At 36.9% G+C, this 15,527-nt stretch overlaps 1 protein-coding gene across 1 annotated transcript in view; it reads right to left on the bottom strand.

The window, feature by feature from the left end:
- Window positions 1-15,527, bottom strand: part of CAPZA2 (capping actin protein of muscle Z-line subunit alpha 2) — a 61,502-nt gene that overhangs the window by 23,873 nt on the left and 22,102 nt on the right. Inside the window, exons 2-3 of the mRNA XM_053608863.1 lie at window positions 4,578-4,641; window positions 2,401-2,452 (exon numbers count right to left, since the gene is read on the bottom strand). Of these exons, the coding sequence (XP_053464838.1) occupies window positions 2,401-2,452; window positions 4,578-4,641 (116 nt within the window). The remainder of the gene's footprint in view (window positions 1-2,400; window positions 2,453-4,577; window positions 4,642-15,527) is intronic.

Raw genomic sequence — 15,527 nt, 5'->3', positions numbered from 1 at the left:
ATCACTCAGGATAGAGGGCAGTGGCAGCATCATAGCTCACTTCAGCCTCAAACTCCTGGGTGCTAGTGATCCTCCTGCCCTGCCTACTGAGTACCTGGGACTATAGGCATACACCACCACACCTGGCCAACCTTTCTACCTTTTGAAGAGACGGGGTCTTGCTCTTGTTCAGGCTGGTCTCAACTTTCTTGACCTTGGCCTTGTCCTCTCAGAGTACTAAGAACACAAATGTGAGCCACTACACCCAGCCCCCAAATTTCATCTACCTTGAGTCAAATGTATGCCACTTACATAATTACAAATACTTCTCTGAAAACCTTTGTCTTTTAACAATCAAGTTTCTCATTCTCTTTTTTTTTTTTTTGTTATTTATTTATCTGACCATAGTGAGTATTTTGCCTTTATAGAGGCAAAGCCTCACAACTATATCATGGAGTACTATTCAAAATTTCATATGAAAGTATTCTTTTTTTTTTTTTTGGTTCTTGGCCGGGGCTGGGTTTGAACCCGCCACCTCTGGCATATGGGACCAGCACCCTAATCCTTGAGCCACAGGCGCCACCCAAGAATCCAGGCTCAGCACCCACAGCACAGTGGTTACTGCGCCAGCCACACATACTGAGGCTGGCGGTTTCGAACCCAGCCCGGGCCAGCTAAACAATGGCAACTGTAACAAAAAATAGCCAGGTGTTGTGGCGGGTGCCTTTAGTCCCAGCTACTCGGGAGGCTGAGGCAAGAGAATCGCTTAAGCCCACGAGTTTGAGGTTGCTGTGAGCTGTGACGCCAAGGCATTTTACCCAGGGCGACAGCTTGAGACTCTGTCTCCAAAGGGGGAAAAAAAAAAAAAATCCACTAAATTTGTACCTATGTAAAACCCACATACTTATTTAACACAGAGAACCCAGAAGAAAGGTTTACTCTGAACATATTTTTCAAAGTTCATAAATGATGTATGTTTTCTTTTCAACCATAAGATTTTGTCAACATGCTATATGCTACTATAAAGAAAATAATCTTACTTCAATATACAAAAGATTTCTATAACCCTTAAAGAACTTAGGAATGAGTAGCTATTCACTCAGAAGTTGGTAACTAAAGATAAACTGATTCCTACAAAGCACTATAACATAATTATTGGGTGAAAGCAACTAAAGTATCCATTGACAGATAAATGCATAAACAAACTACAGTATCCACATACACAAGAGAATATTATTCAGCCTTAAAAAGGATGGAAATTCTGATACATGCTACATGATGAACCTTTGAGACATTATGTGAAGTAAAATAAACCATAGTAAATAAAGTAAAATAAAACAAAAGGACAAATATTACGTGATTCTACTCATATGAAGTATCTAGAGTAAACACATAGCAGATAGATAGAATGGAGAGCTATTGCATAAGTGTCAGTTTGAGAAGACGAAAACGTTCAGGAAATGGATGGTGGCGACAGTTACACAACAATGTGAATGTACTTAAAGCCACTGAACTATATACTTAATGGTTAAAATGGTAAATTTTATGTTATATGCATTTTTCCAAATAACAAAAATTTCAATTACTAGCAAAATAAGATATACCCAGAAGTCTACTGAACCTCTACCTTCATTAGCATTAATCATAAAGGCCAGATTTATTTTAAAAGGCTGTCTAGGTCACAAAAGTAGAATTACAAAAAATTTCCCCTCTCAGTCAAGATTTCACATTTTGGGTAGTATAGGAGGATGAAAAGCAGCTGACTGCATGCGTAGTAAACATCTTTTGTTAGGTGCCTGAAAGTTTGTATAATTCCATCATTTTCAAATGATTACAGAGACGGTTCCAGCCTAAAATGTGGGTCTCTAGACCATATTTTGGGAGATAGGAGTACAGAGAGAGTTAATTTTTCTCTGAAATCCTAGGATAGTTGTGGGAAGTCATGGCTGTGGTCACTGGTCCAAAGACAATGTACTAGGATTTGGAATTGCTTAGTTCTTAGAATCACTCAAAAATTCAGTAGACATTTATGTGTCAGGTACAATGTTAGTTATTTATGGGTGAATAAAATAAACTCCCAATCCGAAAAGATCTCAAACTCTCAGGGTCAGAAATATAATATAAACCAAATCTACATAAAAATTAAAGCAATCATAATTTCAAAAATAATTTTACCCAGCTTTGCAAATGTCAAAATGCAGTATTAACATGCACTATAAGCCACTGCTAAGCATACAATGAATAGAGAATTTCATGTTATAGTTGTGTCTCTAAGCTCCTCTGTGATCTAGCCTAGAGCATATATAGTTGTATTTTTAAACATGATGTGCAAAATATGTGAGAGATTAGTGCTTAAAAACTATTTTAAGACATCTTTTCTTATGTCCATTTAGCTGTGTTAGTATAATAAATAATACTTACTGGGCTGCTCCTTCCCTGAGAAGATTGTCATTATTAAGCAGTAACCGAACATCTGCAAAACAAATATTGTTTTCTATATCACTAGTTTTCTATGTTTGAATAAAGTGATTAACACAGATTGTTTTGGTCATGTATTAACAATCCCCACTACAAATGCAAGCAAAATCAAAATATTCCTCTCATAACCAAAATAACCACAAACACACAAGATGGTATTAAAAAAAAGGGAAGAAGAAAGATTTTGCTTAGGAACTAGCAGGAGTGAATACACGCCGTTTCCTATCCTGAATGGTCAGTGCAGGCAGACAGTAATGTATGCCATGCCCAAAGAATTAAAGTGGAGACAAGCTCCACCAGAAAGACAGTGTGCAGAGAAGATTCAGGATTATGCCTCTCAGTTTGATAATACAGTCATCAGTTCAAACGAATTTGCTCTACAGAAAAAGCAAATAAATAACAGTTGTGACCAGAGTCAGATTAGGCATTTCTGTCCTCAAATAAATCTTATATCCCACTTCTATTCCAAAACTCATCCCCTACCCCAGGACTACTTAATGGCTCACTCCTTTAACTCAACATGGAACTATTATCAATTTACTATAACTCAACATGGAACATATCAATTTAATGTCAATTTCAAATGAGACTTAGGAAATTAATTTCCAAGACCCATACATTGTTTTGGAACTTTTCTGATTAAAAATATGCAGGGCATTTCAATCAGAGAAAGAATAATAAATAGAAAACTTTAGAATGAAATGTTTTTCTTGGCTCTACAAATTGTACAGGAGTTTGGGGACTATTAACTTTAGTGTAGTTTCACCACTACCAATTTATAATATACTTGCCAACTTTTGACCCTAAGGGAGGGACACTATCTTCTCTGATCCTCTATCAAATATATCAATGTAGACTACAGACGCTAAATATTAAAAGAGAAGTAAACCTCACAGGAAGCAGAAATACTTTTGAATTTTCTACAACTCCCCCATTTACTACTTGAGATTTTACAGTTATCTTAAATAGTAGAATTTTATCTAGATTTTTTTACAATGTAGATTTTCCATTCTTCCACCAAGTGTAGATCTGTGGTTAAATTTTAAAATGTACAAGAATTTCCACATGTAAGTACATGCACTAAATCATAAATTATTAGTTTGTGGATAATTTCTGCCTCATTTTTTTACTTTCAAGCTTAATCTTTTCTCAGTTAAGATTCCATTATATCTTATCTAAGAATAAAAATGAGATTAAACTTTAAAAAATATATTTAAATAGTTTACTGTAGAACAGAATGCTTAAAAAATGAAATTAAAGAGCCCTGTCTGAATTAACTTTTAACTTAAGACATGATGAAGGCCAATTATATAAGTAGGAATAATAATACATTTATATACTTACAGTAATTTGCTTTTCTAACTGCTTACGTTTAGTAAAGAAAACACTACAGGCCATTTTCTCAGTGATTCTATCAACCATGTCTGAAGAGCAGCTATTGTTACAGTCTTTATAATAACCAGAGATTTTTATGGCACTTTAAATTTCTGAGCTGTGAGTAAATAATTATAAAAATATTTGCCAATAAAGTTTAAAGAAAAGCATTCAGTGAAAGGACTGAAAAGGTAGATATAATTTAAATAACAAATTGTTTTTATATTTGCTGTCATCTTCTATGAATTATAAAAATGTTTTTTCCCTTTTGTTGTCTGTTCACATTGATTTACTAAGTTTATCTTTAAAAGAAATACAAAAATGCATTTCATAATGCAATATATAGTTTAGATGAAAAATTTGTTGTCTTTTAAAACTACTTCAATGTTTTATTAAAGAAATATCTACTATCTGTGCTTATAGTCTTTCTATAAAAGAACTGACCAAAAAGATACTACTTCTCTAAATGATATGTTTTTGTTAATGATATAGAATTTATTTTATTATTTTAAAGATAAATTTGCTCTAACAGAATAATACTATGTAAAAAATTTTGTCATTTTTTGTTATTTACAACATCCAGATTGAAAAAAATTTTCATTGTAATTCAGAAAATGAAGATTTTTCTATATACTCTCCTTAGCTTAGTTATTTTGGTTATTATGATTTTCTTTAAAAATTGAAGGGAGGGTGCTTAAAAAAAAGAGTGCTTGATATACCAAGCCTAGTATAAATTAAACACTCACCATTAAACACCTCATTAAATTCTCCAGGAGGGGCATGAATGATGAATTTTGCTGCTATACGTACCTAAAATAGAAACGAAGATGTAAATGTTCCATAACGTAGGCCTCTGCAAAATAATTTTTCAAATGCAAAATTATTCTATATACTATTTCCAGTTCTACTGAAAACAGTTTGGTATTTTAAAGACAGTGACACTACTTCACTCAAACACCTTAAGTTTACTACTATTTCAATCAATGAACATACAACATACAGGCTGAATGTAGATAAAATATATAATTAAATGCAGTTAAGGATTCAAAGCTGCAACAGATAAACATTTTCTTTAGACCAATTTTATTTCTTTTATGAAAATTTGCATGCATAAAGAAATAAGATGTGTTTAGATACAAAGAAGAAAAATGATGTATTTGTGTGTCTATAAAGTCACATATTAGTGGAAAATGCAGAAAGAAAGTGGGGAAGAAAGGACTAAATTCAAGGGGTTTTAACACAAGATATGACTAGATCTCAGGAAACTTAAGAAATAAGCAATAGATAAAATATCAGCATGTGTATTGACAGACCTATTTTAAGAATATATAGGAAATGTATCTGAAAGATTAAATGACATATGCAACATTACAGTTTAGTGAAGGAGCCTTAAGTATTTATATTAATAATCGTTTTCCAACCACACTGTGTAACATTTGAGTATGTTGACGTTGTGTTCCTGAAAGTGTAGTCTTCAAACAAGCAGGCTTAGCACCAGTAATCTAGACAAAAATGCAAATTCCTGGGCCTCATCTCAACCAACCGAACCAGAATCTCTGGAGATGGGACTGGGAAAAACTATTTAAATTAAGTTTTCCAGGTGCTTTTTGTGCCCATTCAATTATTCACTTGAATTAAGGGATCATCCTTGGCAAAAACAAAAGCCTTGGTTTATATTTCTCACTTTGATAAACTGTTATTGTTTTGATGTAGAATCTAAAAGCAATCAGTAAAAAAGGAAATGGTTATATATGTTTGTATATATGTTATGTGCACATGTACATACTACAGATAACAGTTTTCAGAAGAGAGAGATCAAACAGAGGTACAGATTGCCAGAAGGAAAATGCTCCTCATTACGGGTAATGGGTATGACAAGGCCTTCAAAAGTTTAGAAAATATCTACTTAAAACAAAATGAATTTTTGTAGTCTGGGAACACTACTAAGTATAAAACAAAATCTATGACTGTTGTCAGATACCACTGAAAGATAACAGAGATGACAACATAAAATGTTATTTAAATTACTGCTCACCAAGTACTTTATGTCATTTACTCTCATTTACAACCCTATGCACATTTTTTTAGATGAGGTAACTGAAGCACAGGAGTTTAAGTAAGTGTCTAATTCTGGGACCTAAAGTTTTCATCACATTCTGCTGCTTCTGAAGTTCAAAATAGTTTGGTAGAATGTGTAAAATCCTCCCACCAAAAGATGAACATGGCAGAATGTGATCGTGTAAACATTAAACAATCACTAATATCCCGCTTTTGGTATGTTTATAACATGTCAACAGCAGCAACTATAAATGGAAAGAATAAATTCCTTGAAAGACGCAAAAAACAAAGTTCACTAAGGAAGAAAATAGGTAACCTGCATAGTTTTTTATCTACTAAGAAACTGAATTTGTAGTTAGAAGCCAAACCAAATGTTTAAGGAAGAAATAATACCAATTGTACACAAATTACTCCAAAAACAGACATGGAGAGAACATCTCCCAATTTATTCTAAGAGAACAGCTTTGCTACATCCTATACTGAAACCAGATCAAAATTTCTCATGAAAGTAGATATGAAAACCTCTATATGCTATCAGCAAACTTAGTCTAGCAACAAATTGAAAAGACAGTGCCATCGTGATCAACCAAGAGTTTATCCGACAAATGCAGGGCTGTTTCAATATTTGAAAAAATCAATGACAGCAATTCACAATTTTCACCAACTAAAGAAGAAAAAACATCTGATCATCTCAATAGATACAAAATAATTATTTGACAATGTACAACATCTAATCCTGATGAAAAGCTCTCAACAAGCCAGGCAAAGAAGAGAATCTCCCCAATCTAATAAAAGGCATCTACCAACAACCCTGCAGCTAACATCACCCTTAATGGGGAACGACTGAATGCTGTCCCCCTAAGATCAGGAACAAAAACCAAGGGTATGTGCTTCCACCACTCTTATTCAGCATCATACTGGAAGTTTCAGTCAGTGCAACAAGAAATGAAAGGCAGATGGATTGTAAAGAAAACACCAGAACTTTGTATTTGGATATAACTGTTTATAATGTAACTAGATATAATTGTTTGTAATGAAAATCCTAAGGAATCTAAAAAATAAACATAACAATTAGGTACAAATCTAACAAAATATGTGCAGGATTAGTATGCTACACAAAACATGGACGAAAGAAATCAAAGACCAGCTAAACAAATGGAGAGATATGCTATATTCATGGATTAGAAGACTCAGTATTGTGAAGTTACTAGTTTCCCCCAAACTAGTCTACAGATTCAGCGCAGGCCCAATCAAATCAAGAAGCTAATTCTAAAATTGGTATGTTTTCTATATAACTTTTCTATGTTTGAAGAATGTAATGAATGAAGATAATTTTGGCCATGTATTAATACCACCTCCCACCCCATGGAAGATCAAAATATTAGATGACCAAAGTAACCACATACATACACATACCCCACGGCATAATTTTAAGATTCTGATTATGAAATAGATGAGGAAATATTTTTAAAATGTTATTTTGCACCCTTGTTAGCAACTGTAAAGTAGTAAAGACAAAGTAACTATTAAATAGAATAGTGAAAACAATTTTAAAAAAGACAAACAAAGCTGAGGACTTACATTACCCGATTTCTACACTTTTACATAACATTATGGTCAGCAAGGCCGTGGGTTTGGTGAAGGGAGACAATGGAAAAGAGCTGAGAATCTGAGTCTGAAACACACACACATATGCATGTGCACACTGACAAAGGCGCAAAGGCAATTTACCGGAGAGAGGATATATTTTCAATAACTGATACTGGAATAATTAGATATCTATGAGCAAGAAGAATGAACTTTAACCTCAACTTCAACTTTATACAAAAAATTAACTCAAAATAGATCATAGCTCTAAATGTAAAACATAGAACTAAAACCAAAAAGGATTAAAAGGAAACTGAAGAACATTTCCATGATCTAAGGTTAGGCAAACATTCTTAGACACTGTGATATTGTGAAATATATATTTGGTCTTTGACCTAAGTTTTCTGGCATACAACTCTCTAAACCCTTAGAAAGTCTGTTTATGCTAATGAGTTCACCTTGACAGAAGGCTGGCAAGCCTCTAAGAGCTTCTGGGCTGGTTACCAGAAATAACAAGGTGGGATTAGAGGGTTGAAACTTTCAGCCCACTTCCTAAGACAGCTTGAGAGGGGTAGAAGATAAAGTAGATCATCAATGGCCAGTGCTTAATCAATCATGCCTATGTAATAAAGCCTCCATAAAAACCCAAAAGAACTATGTTTGGAGAGCTAAACATGTGGAGGAACCTGGAAGGTGTCAACGCCCACAAGGGTATGGAAGCTCCAGTCCCTTCCCCCAAGTCCCACTGTGTGCATCTCTTTATCTGTATACTTGGTAATATCTTTTATAATAACCAGTAAAGACAGGTGTTCTGAGTTCCATGAGCTCCTGTAATGAATTAACAGAACTCAAGGAGGGAACTGATTTATAGCAGGCCCCTTAGAAATTTCCAAGACCTGGACTTGTCACTGGTGTCTGAAGTAGAATGAGGGGAAGTCTTAGGGACTGAGCCCTTTAACTTGTGGGATCTAACACTGTCTCCAATTAGATAGTGTTAGAATTGAATTAATAGACACCCAGCTGGCATTTGTTGCAGAACTAAGCGCTTGCTTGTTGGTGGTGGGGAAAAGCCCCCACACATTTGGTCACAGAAGTCTTGTGGGCTGATTATTGTCCTGTTGAGTGAGAAAACAGAAAAGACATGGTATAAGTTTATGATACCAAAGCTGTGATCTGTTAAAAAAAATTGGTGTAAGTGTTGACCAAAATTAAACATTTGCAAATGGTATATAAACCAGTGTATGGTGCCCCATGATTGCATTAATGTACATAGCTATGAATTAATAATAAATAAATAATTAAACATTTGCTCTGTGACAGCCTTCTGCTCTGTTACGTGAAAGAAAAGACAAGCTACAAATTGGAAAAAATGTTAGCAAATTATATATATATCAACATAGGACGTGTATCTGGATTACATAAAGCATTCTCAAGACTCAACAGTAAGAAAACAGTAAGCAAAAGACTATCTTTGCCATAGAGAATGTACATAGATCAGTACTAAGTGCACAAAAAGCAGCTCAGAATAATTAGGGAAATGAATATTTAAATCATGAAATACTACTACATACCTAATAGAATGTCTTAAATAAAAAAAGACTGTTAACACCAAATGCTGGTGAAGATATACAATTGGAATTCTCATACATTTCTGTGGAAATGCAAAATCATACAACTAGTATGGAAAACAGTTTGGGTATTTCTTATAAAGTTAAGCATACAGCATTTGACACAACAACCCCATTTCTAGATATCTACCCTATAGAAATACAAACTTATGTTTATGTAAAAGCTTAGTAACAATCTACAACCCAAATGTCCACATCTGCGTGAAAGGACAAATAACAGTGTGGTACGCCTACACAATGAAATACGCAGCAATGTTCAGCAATAAAAAGGAACAAACTATTAATATATGAAGCAACATAAATCAATCTCAAAAGCATTATGGCAAATGAAATAAATCTCAACAGCCTACGCAGTAAGAGCATAGGATTCCATTCACATGACATTCTCAAATAAACACTACTGTAGCAAGGAGGAATGGATCTATGGTTGCCAGGGGCAAAGGGGAGGGGATAGGAAGGGTGTGACTATAAAGGGAGAAATGAGGAAAAGGAAGAAAATGAGAAAGTTTTTTGGGGGTGGGTGTGGTGATGAACTGTATGGTAGATTTTGGTAGTGCTACACTGACTGATCCTATACATGGGTTAAGAGCTACTAAAAGGGGGGGACTTTTACTGTATGTTAAATGAAAAGATAAAATATTTTGAGAGGGAGGAGCAAGATGGTGGCCAAATAACAACTTCCTTGCAACTGGGCATGGTGACTGAGGAGAGAAGACTCCAGGCATCTCTGGCTGGTGGGATCTGCCCAGAAACATCCCTTTGGGGACACAGGGAGTCAGCAAGAGACTTCTGGACCCCATGAGGAGGACAAAAGCAGTGGAGATCTGGACTCATCAAAATCCTAGGCCAGGGGCACGGTAACTTAAAGAGCAAGAGGAAGTGAAAGGAAAATTAGGGCAAGGAAACAGATAAAAGAAAACACTCATGAGGAAGAATCAGCAGAAAAATCCTTGCAACATGAAACACCAGTCCAGAACAACCCCCCAAAGGACCGTGAAGTAGCTACTGCAGAGGATTCCACCTATAAAGAAATGTTAGAAATGACAGAAAGGGAATATAGAATACAGATGATGAAAACCATGAAAGAAATGATAGAAACAACGAAGGAAACTACTGATAAAGTGGAAAATAACAAAAAGGAAATCCAAAAACAGAATCAAATAAGAGATGAACGATATGAAGAGTATAGAAAGGATATAACAGAGCTAAAGGAACTGAAGCAGTCAATTAGGGAACTTAAAGAAGCAATAGAAAGTATCAACAACAGATTAGACCATGCAGAAGAAAGAATCTCAGAGATAGAGGACAAAGCTCTTGAGATAACTCAGATAGTTAAAGAGGTGGAAAAGAAGAGAGCGAAAGCAGAATGTTCACTGACAGAATTATGGGACTTTATGAAGTGTTCAAACATACAAGTTATAAGTATCCCAGAAGGGGAAGAAGAATGCCCTAGGGGAATGGAAGCCATACTAGAGAATGCTGTAAATGAGAATTTCCCAAATATCACTAAAGATTCTGACACACTCCTTTCAGAGGGATATCGGATCCCAGGTCACCTCAACTCTAACAGAGCATCTCCAAGACACATTGTGATGAACCTGTCCAAAGTCCAGACAAAAGAAAAGATTCTTCAAGCTGCCAGGAGTAAGCACCAGTTGACCTACAAGGGCAAATCCATCAGGGTGACTGCAGACTTCTCTAATGAAACTTTTCAAGCAAGAAGACAATGGTCATCTACCTTTAATCTATTTAAACAGAACAATTTCCAGCCCAGAATTCTATATCCTGCTAAGCTAAGCTTTAAAATTGACAGAGAAGAAAAGGAGGCGAAGCATGATGGCGGACGGGATGGACGTATAGCCCACCTCTCCCAGGTCATCAGGTGAGAGGAAGGGGGGTCTGGACCTTTTCCCTGCGTGGATTGTTGGTGTGGACAGACAGCTGGAGACAAGCAGCGAATTGGCGCATTGCTGTATATGAGGTGTAATTTAAAACCACAGACTCTGTTGTAGAGATTTTCCCTGCTTGGCCGTGCTGGCCCTCCCTCACGGAGGACAGCACCTTGCGATTCCTGGCAAAACCCAATTGATGAAAACTTATTCCTGAGCCAAGTTTACCGACCCGAAAGGGGTCCTACTCAGAGCCACAAGGGGCTAGGCAACCCGATGGAAAACTGAAGGGAAGGGATCCTGCTCAGGAAACGGACACTTTGAATTGTCCGAAATGGCGGACACCTTCCCCCAGAACAACAAGTGTGATTAAATAGACTGAACCATTCCTGGTGAGGAATAATGGTGTGGGCTGGCAGCTCAGGCTGTGCAGTGAACTGGCGGGTGGCTGGGCTCAAAAGTCCAGATTCAGAAGTGAGACTCTGAGGCACAAAAACTGAGGATAAGGTCTCCAGGCACTGGAGCTACGGGAGCCGGCAGCAGCTAAAGCCAGGGGCAGCCAGCACCCTCCCCCACAGCTGACTGCAGTTGCCACTTTACAGGAGAACGTGGGAGCAGAGTGGAAAGATTTGTGAAGCGTGGACTCCTGCACCGAGTTGGGAGGTCAGGTAGGAGTGCTGTATGGAACAGAGCAGCTGAGGTTGGACAACAATTAGGTAATAAAACTTTTACAGAAACTCCAAAATGGCAATTGGCCAGGTAGGGTGGTTACCATGATAACAGGGTAAACTGCAAACCAGGTATAAGTCTGGGAACCACTCACAGCGCCACCTGGAGTCCAGAAAGTATATTGCATTATAATATATTCCTACGAGAGTAGATCCCTACATCATGCATATAGATGTATATTTCTACATATATACAAGAATAATATTTTTGTGGTTGGTGCCTTTTTTTTTTCATTTCTTTTCCTCATCACTTTCTTGGAGGAGCTATTGTTAATTTTTGTTATTATTGTTATTATTTTTAATATATATTTTTTCTATTTTTAATTTTTTCTTTCTTCTTTTTTAACTTTTTTATGAACATGACTCTTTTCTTTCCTCCTTTTTCCCTTCTCTCTTCCTCTTCTTCCCTTCTTATGGTTTCTGAGAGTGCTTACATCAGATCTTTAGAGGTTTTTTGTTGGTTCATTTTGTTTTTTTATCACATTTTTCAATTATCTTACGAATATCCTTATTTTTACTGTAGGTTTTTTGTTGTTGTATGTCTATGTGTTTCTGACTGTTTGTGTATCTGTGGGCTTGTGTGTCTGGTAGCCTTTTTATCTGTCTACTTGCTCATTTGGCTTCAATGAGTTTGGTGTTTTGCTAATTTCTCGGGTTGGCTATTTTCCCTAACTCCAATTTTCACATTCAACAAGAAAAAGCAGGAGGCCAGAGGTGAGAGCTAACCGTACTGCATATACAACCCTGCAAGAGTAAAGACAGGGCCTGAGACACAGGTTCTGAGAACTCAAAACAGATTCTGCAAGGGAATTTAGCAGGGACAGAAACAAATTCCCACAAAGTTCTTCTGTTATGTCAGTAACATCAATCAGAGGTGGGGCTGGAACTGAGTGAACAACTCCCCACAGCCTCCATTAAGCGCCCGAGGTTGTCAGGCCACACCTCTCCCAGCTGGATAGACACAGAGAGCAGTGGCTGGCTGAGCAGATATACATTTCCTTGTGATTCAGGAAGGTATAAACCCCTGGAGTATCTGCTCACTGGAGGCAACTAGGTCACAGCCCTGCGGGGCTATCAGTGACTGGGTGTGACACAGGTGCAAGGTGGGGAAAGAGGCAGCAACCTTCCCAGACAAATGTATTTGCTGGGTGGGTCCTCCTGACTTCACAGAGCACCGGAGCAAGTCATATAGGAGATGTAAACAGACCCCTGCGATCCAGTTGCCAGAGACATTTTAAGCTGCTCCACCTCAGACAGGTGCTGACTGAGACAATTGATTTGGACCTTTTGAACGGAGCCAATCGCCAGAGGACTATTCAAGTGGTGCCCTGGGTGTGTGGCTGTAGGAAGGCTTGATTTTTCTTTTCCATTGTTGCCTGTGGGGGGAGAGGTGACTTAATTACTGGTATTGCTCCACAGCTGAGACTTCAACTAAGAGTAACTGTTTCACTAGGGTTGGACAGAGACCAACTGAAACCAAGACAGAACCACTTAGCCCCACCACACCAAATGGGTCCCCAGTTTCTCAGTCCATAGCACTATACGGGTCCTAGACAAAGCTCCAGAGGAAAAGTCCAAAGGTGTAAAATAATCATGGGGCGGAATCAGCAGAAAAACTCTAGTAACATGAATAACCAGAATAGATCAACGCCCCCCAAGGAAAGATATGGCAGAAGTAACTGAAGATCCCATTCATAAACAGCTGGCCAAGATGTCAGAAATCGAATTCAGAATTTGGATTGCAAACAAGATTAATAGAATGGAGGAAAACTTTGAATTTGAAATTCAAAGAGCAATTCAAAAGTCAAAATTAGAAATTCAAGGAGAAATTAAAAAATTGTCTCAAGAATTTAACGAATTTAAAGACAAAACCACTAAAGATTTTGATGCACTGAAGCAAGAATTTGCAGCCCTCAAAGATCTGAAAAATACAGTAGAATCCCTCAGTAACAGAGTGGAGCAAGCGGAACAAAGGATCTCTGACATTGAAGACAAAGCTTTTGAATGCTCCCAAACTCTCAAAGAGGAAGAGGAATGGACAACAAAACCAGATCATTCTCTCACAGAGCTCTGGGATAATTCGAAGAAGGCTAATATCCACCTCATTAGAATCTCTGAAAGTGAAGAAGTGGCCTCACAAGGCACAGAGGCCCTTCTCCATGAAATTACGAAAGAGAATTTTCCAGACATGCCAAGAGATTCTTAAATTCAGATAGCAAAGACATTCAGAAGCCCCGCACGACTCAATCAAAATAAGATACCCCCAGGCATATCATAATTAACTTCACTAAAGTTAATATGAAGAAGAAAATTCTGAAAGCAGCCAGATGGAAGAAAACCATTACCTACAAAGGGAAGAGTATTAGAATGACTGCAGATCTCTCTGCTGAAACTTTTCAAGCCAGAAGAGGGTGGTCATCGATTTTTAATCTCCTAAAACAAAATAACTTTCAACCCCGGATCCTGTATCCAGGTAAACTGAGTTTCATTTATGACAGAGAAATTGAATACTTTAATGACATTCATATGTTGAAGAAATTTGCCATAACCAAACCAGCTCTTCAGGATATTCTCAGACCAATCCTCCATAATGACCACCCCAATCCTCTACCACAAAAGTAAACTCACTCACAAACTTTTGATCAAACTCCAACTTCCACAATGGTGAAAGGATTAAAGATGTCCCCTAGATGTTCGAAAAACTCGATACCGAAAATTTTACCAGATTTATCAATATTCTCAATTAATGCGCTAAAGAGGCACAGGTTAGGTGACTGGATACAAAAACTCAGGCCAGACATTTGCTGCATACAAGAGTCACATCTTACCTTAAAAGATAAATTTAGACTCAGGGTGAAAGGATATTTCAGGCAAATGGTAATCAGAAAAAATCAGGTGTTGCAATTCTATCTGCAGACACAATAGGCTTTAAAGCAACAAAAGTAAGGAAGGATAAGAATGGTCACTTCATATTTGTTAAGGGTAATACTCAGTATGATGAGATTTCAATTATGAATAATTATGCACCCAACCAGAATGTGCCTCAATTTATAAGAGAAACTCTAACAGACATGAGCAACTTGATTTCCTCCAACTCCATAAAAGTCGGAGATTGCAACACTCCTTTGGCAGTGTTGGATAGATCCTCCAATAAGAAGCTGAGCAAAGAAATTTTAGATTTAAACCTAACCATCCAACATTTGGATTTAGCAGACATCTACAGAACATTTCATCCCAACAAAACTGAATACACTATACTTCTCATCAGCTCACGGAACATACTCCAAAATCAATCAAATTATAGGTCACATGTCTAACCTCAGTAAATTTATAGGAATAGAAATTATTCCTTGCATCTTCTCGGACCACCATGGAATAAAAGTTGAACTCAGTAACAACAGAAATCTGCATACTCATACAAAAACATGGAAGTTAAATAACCTTATGTGGAATGATAGCTGGGTCAGAGATGAGATTAAGAAGGAAACTGCCAAATTTCTGGAACAAAACAACAATGAAGACACGAATTATCAGAACCTCTGGCATACCTCAAAGGCAGTCCTAAGAGGGAAATTTATAGCAGTGCAAGCCTTCCTCCAGAGAATGGAAAGAGAGGAAGTTAACAACTTACTGGGACATTTCAAGCAACTGGAACAGGAAGAACGTTCCAACCCCAAACCCAGTACAAAAAAAGAAATAACCAAAACTAGAGCAGAAATAAATGAAATTGAAAAGAAAAGAATTATACAACAGATCAATAAATCAAAAAGTTGGTTTTTTGAAAAAGTCAATAAAATAGATAAACC

The sequence above is a fragment of the Nycticebus coucang genome, chromosome 11, assembly GCF_027406575.1.
Source record: "Nycticebus coucang isolate mNycCou1 chromosome 11, mNycCou1.pri, whole genome shotgun sequence".
Classification (NCBI taxonomy): Eukaryota; Metazoa; Chordata; class Mammalia; order Primates; family Lorisidae; genus Nycticebus; species Nycticebus coucang.
Note: the sequence above shows the minus strand (reverse complement) of the source record. Positions and strands in the feature narration are given on the sequence as shown.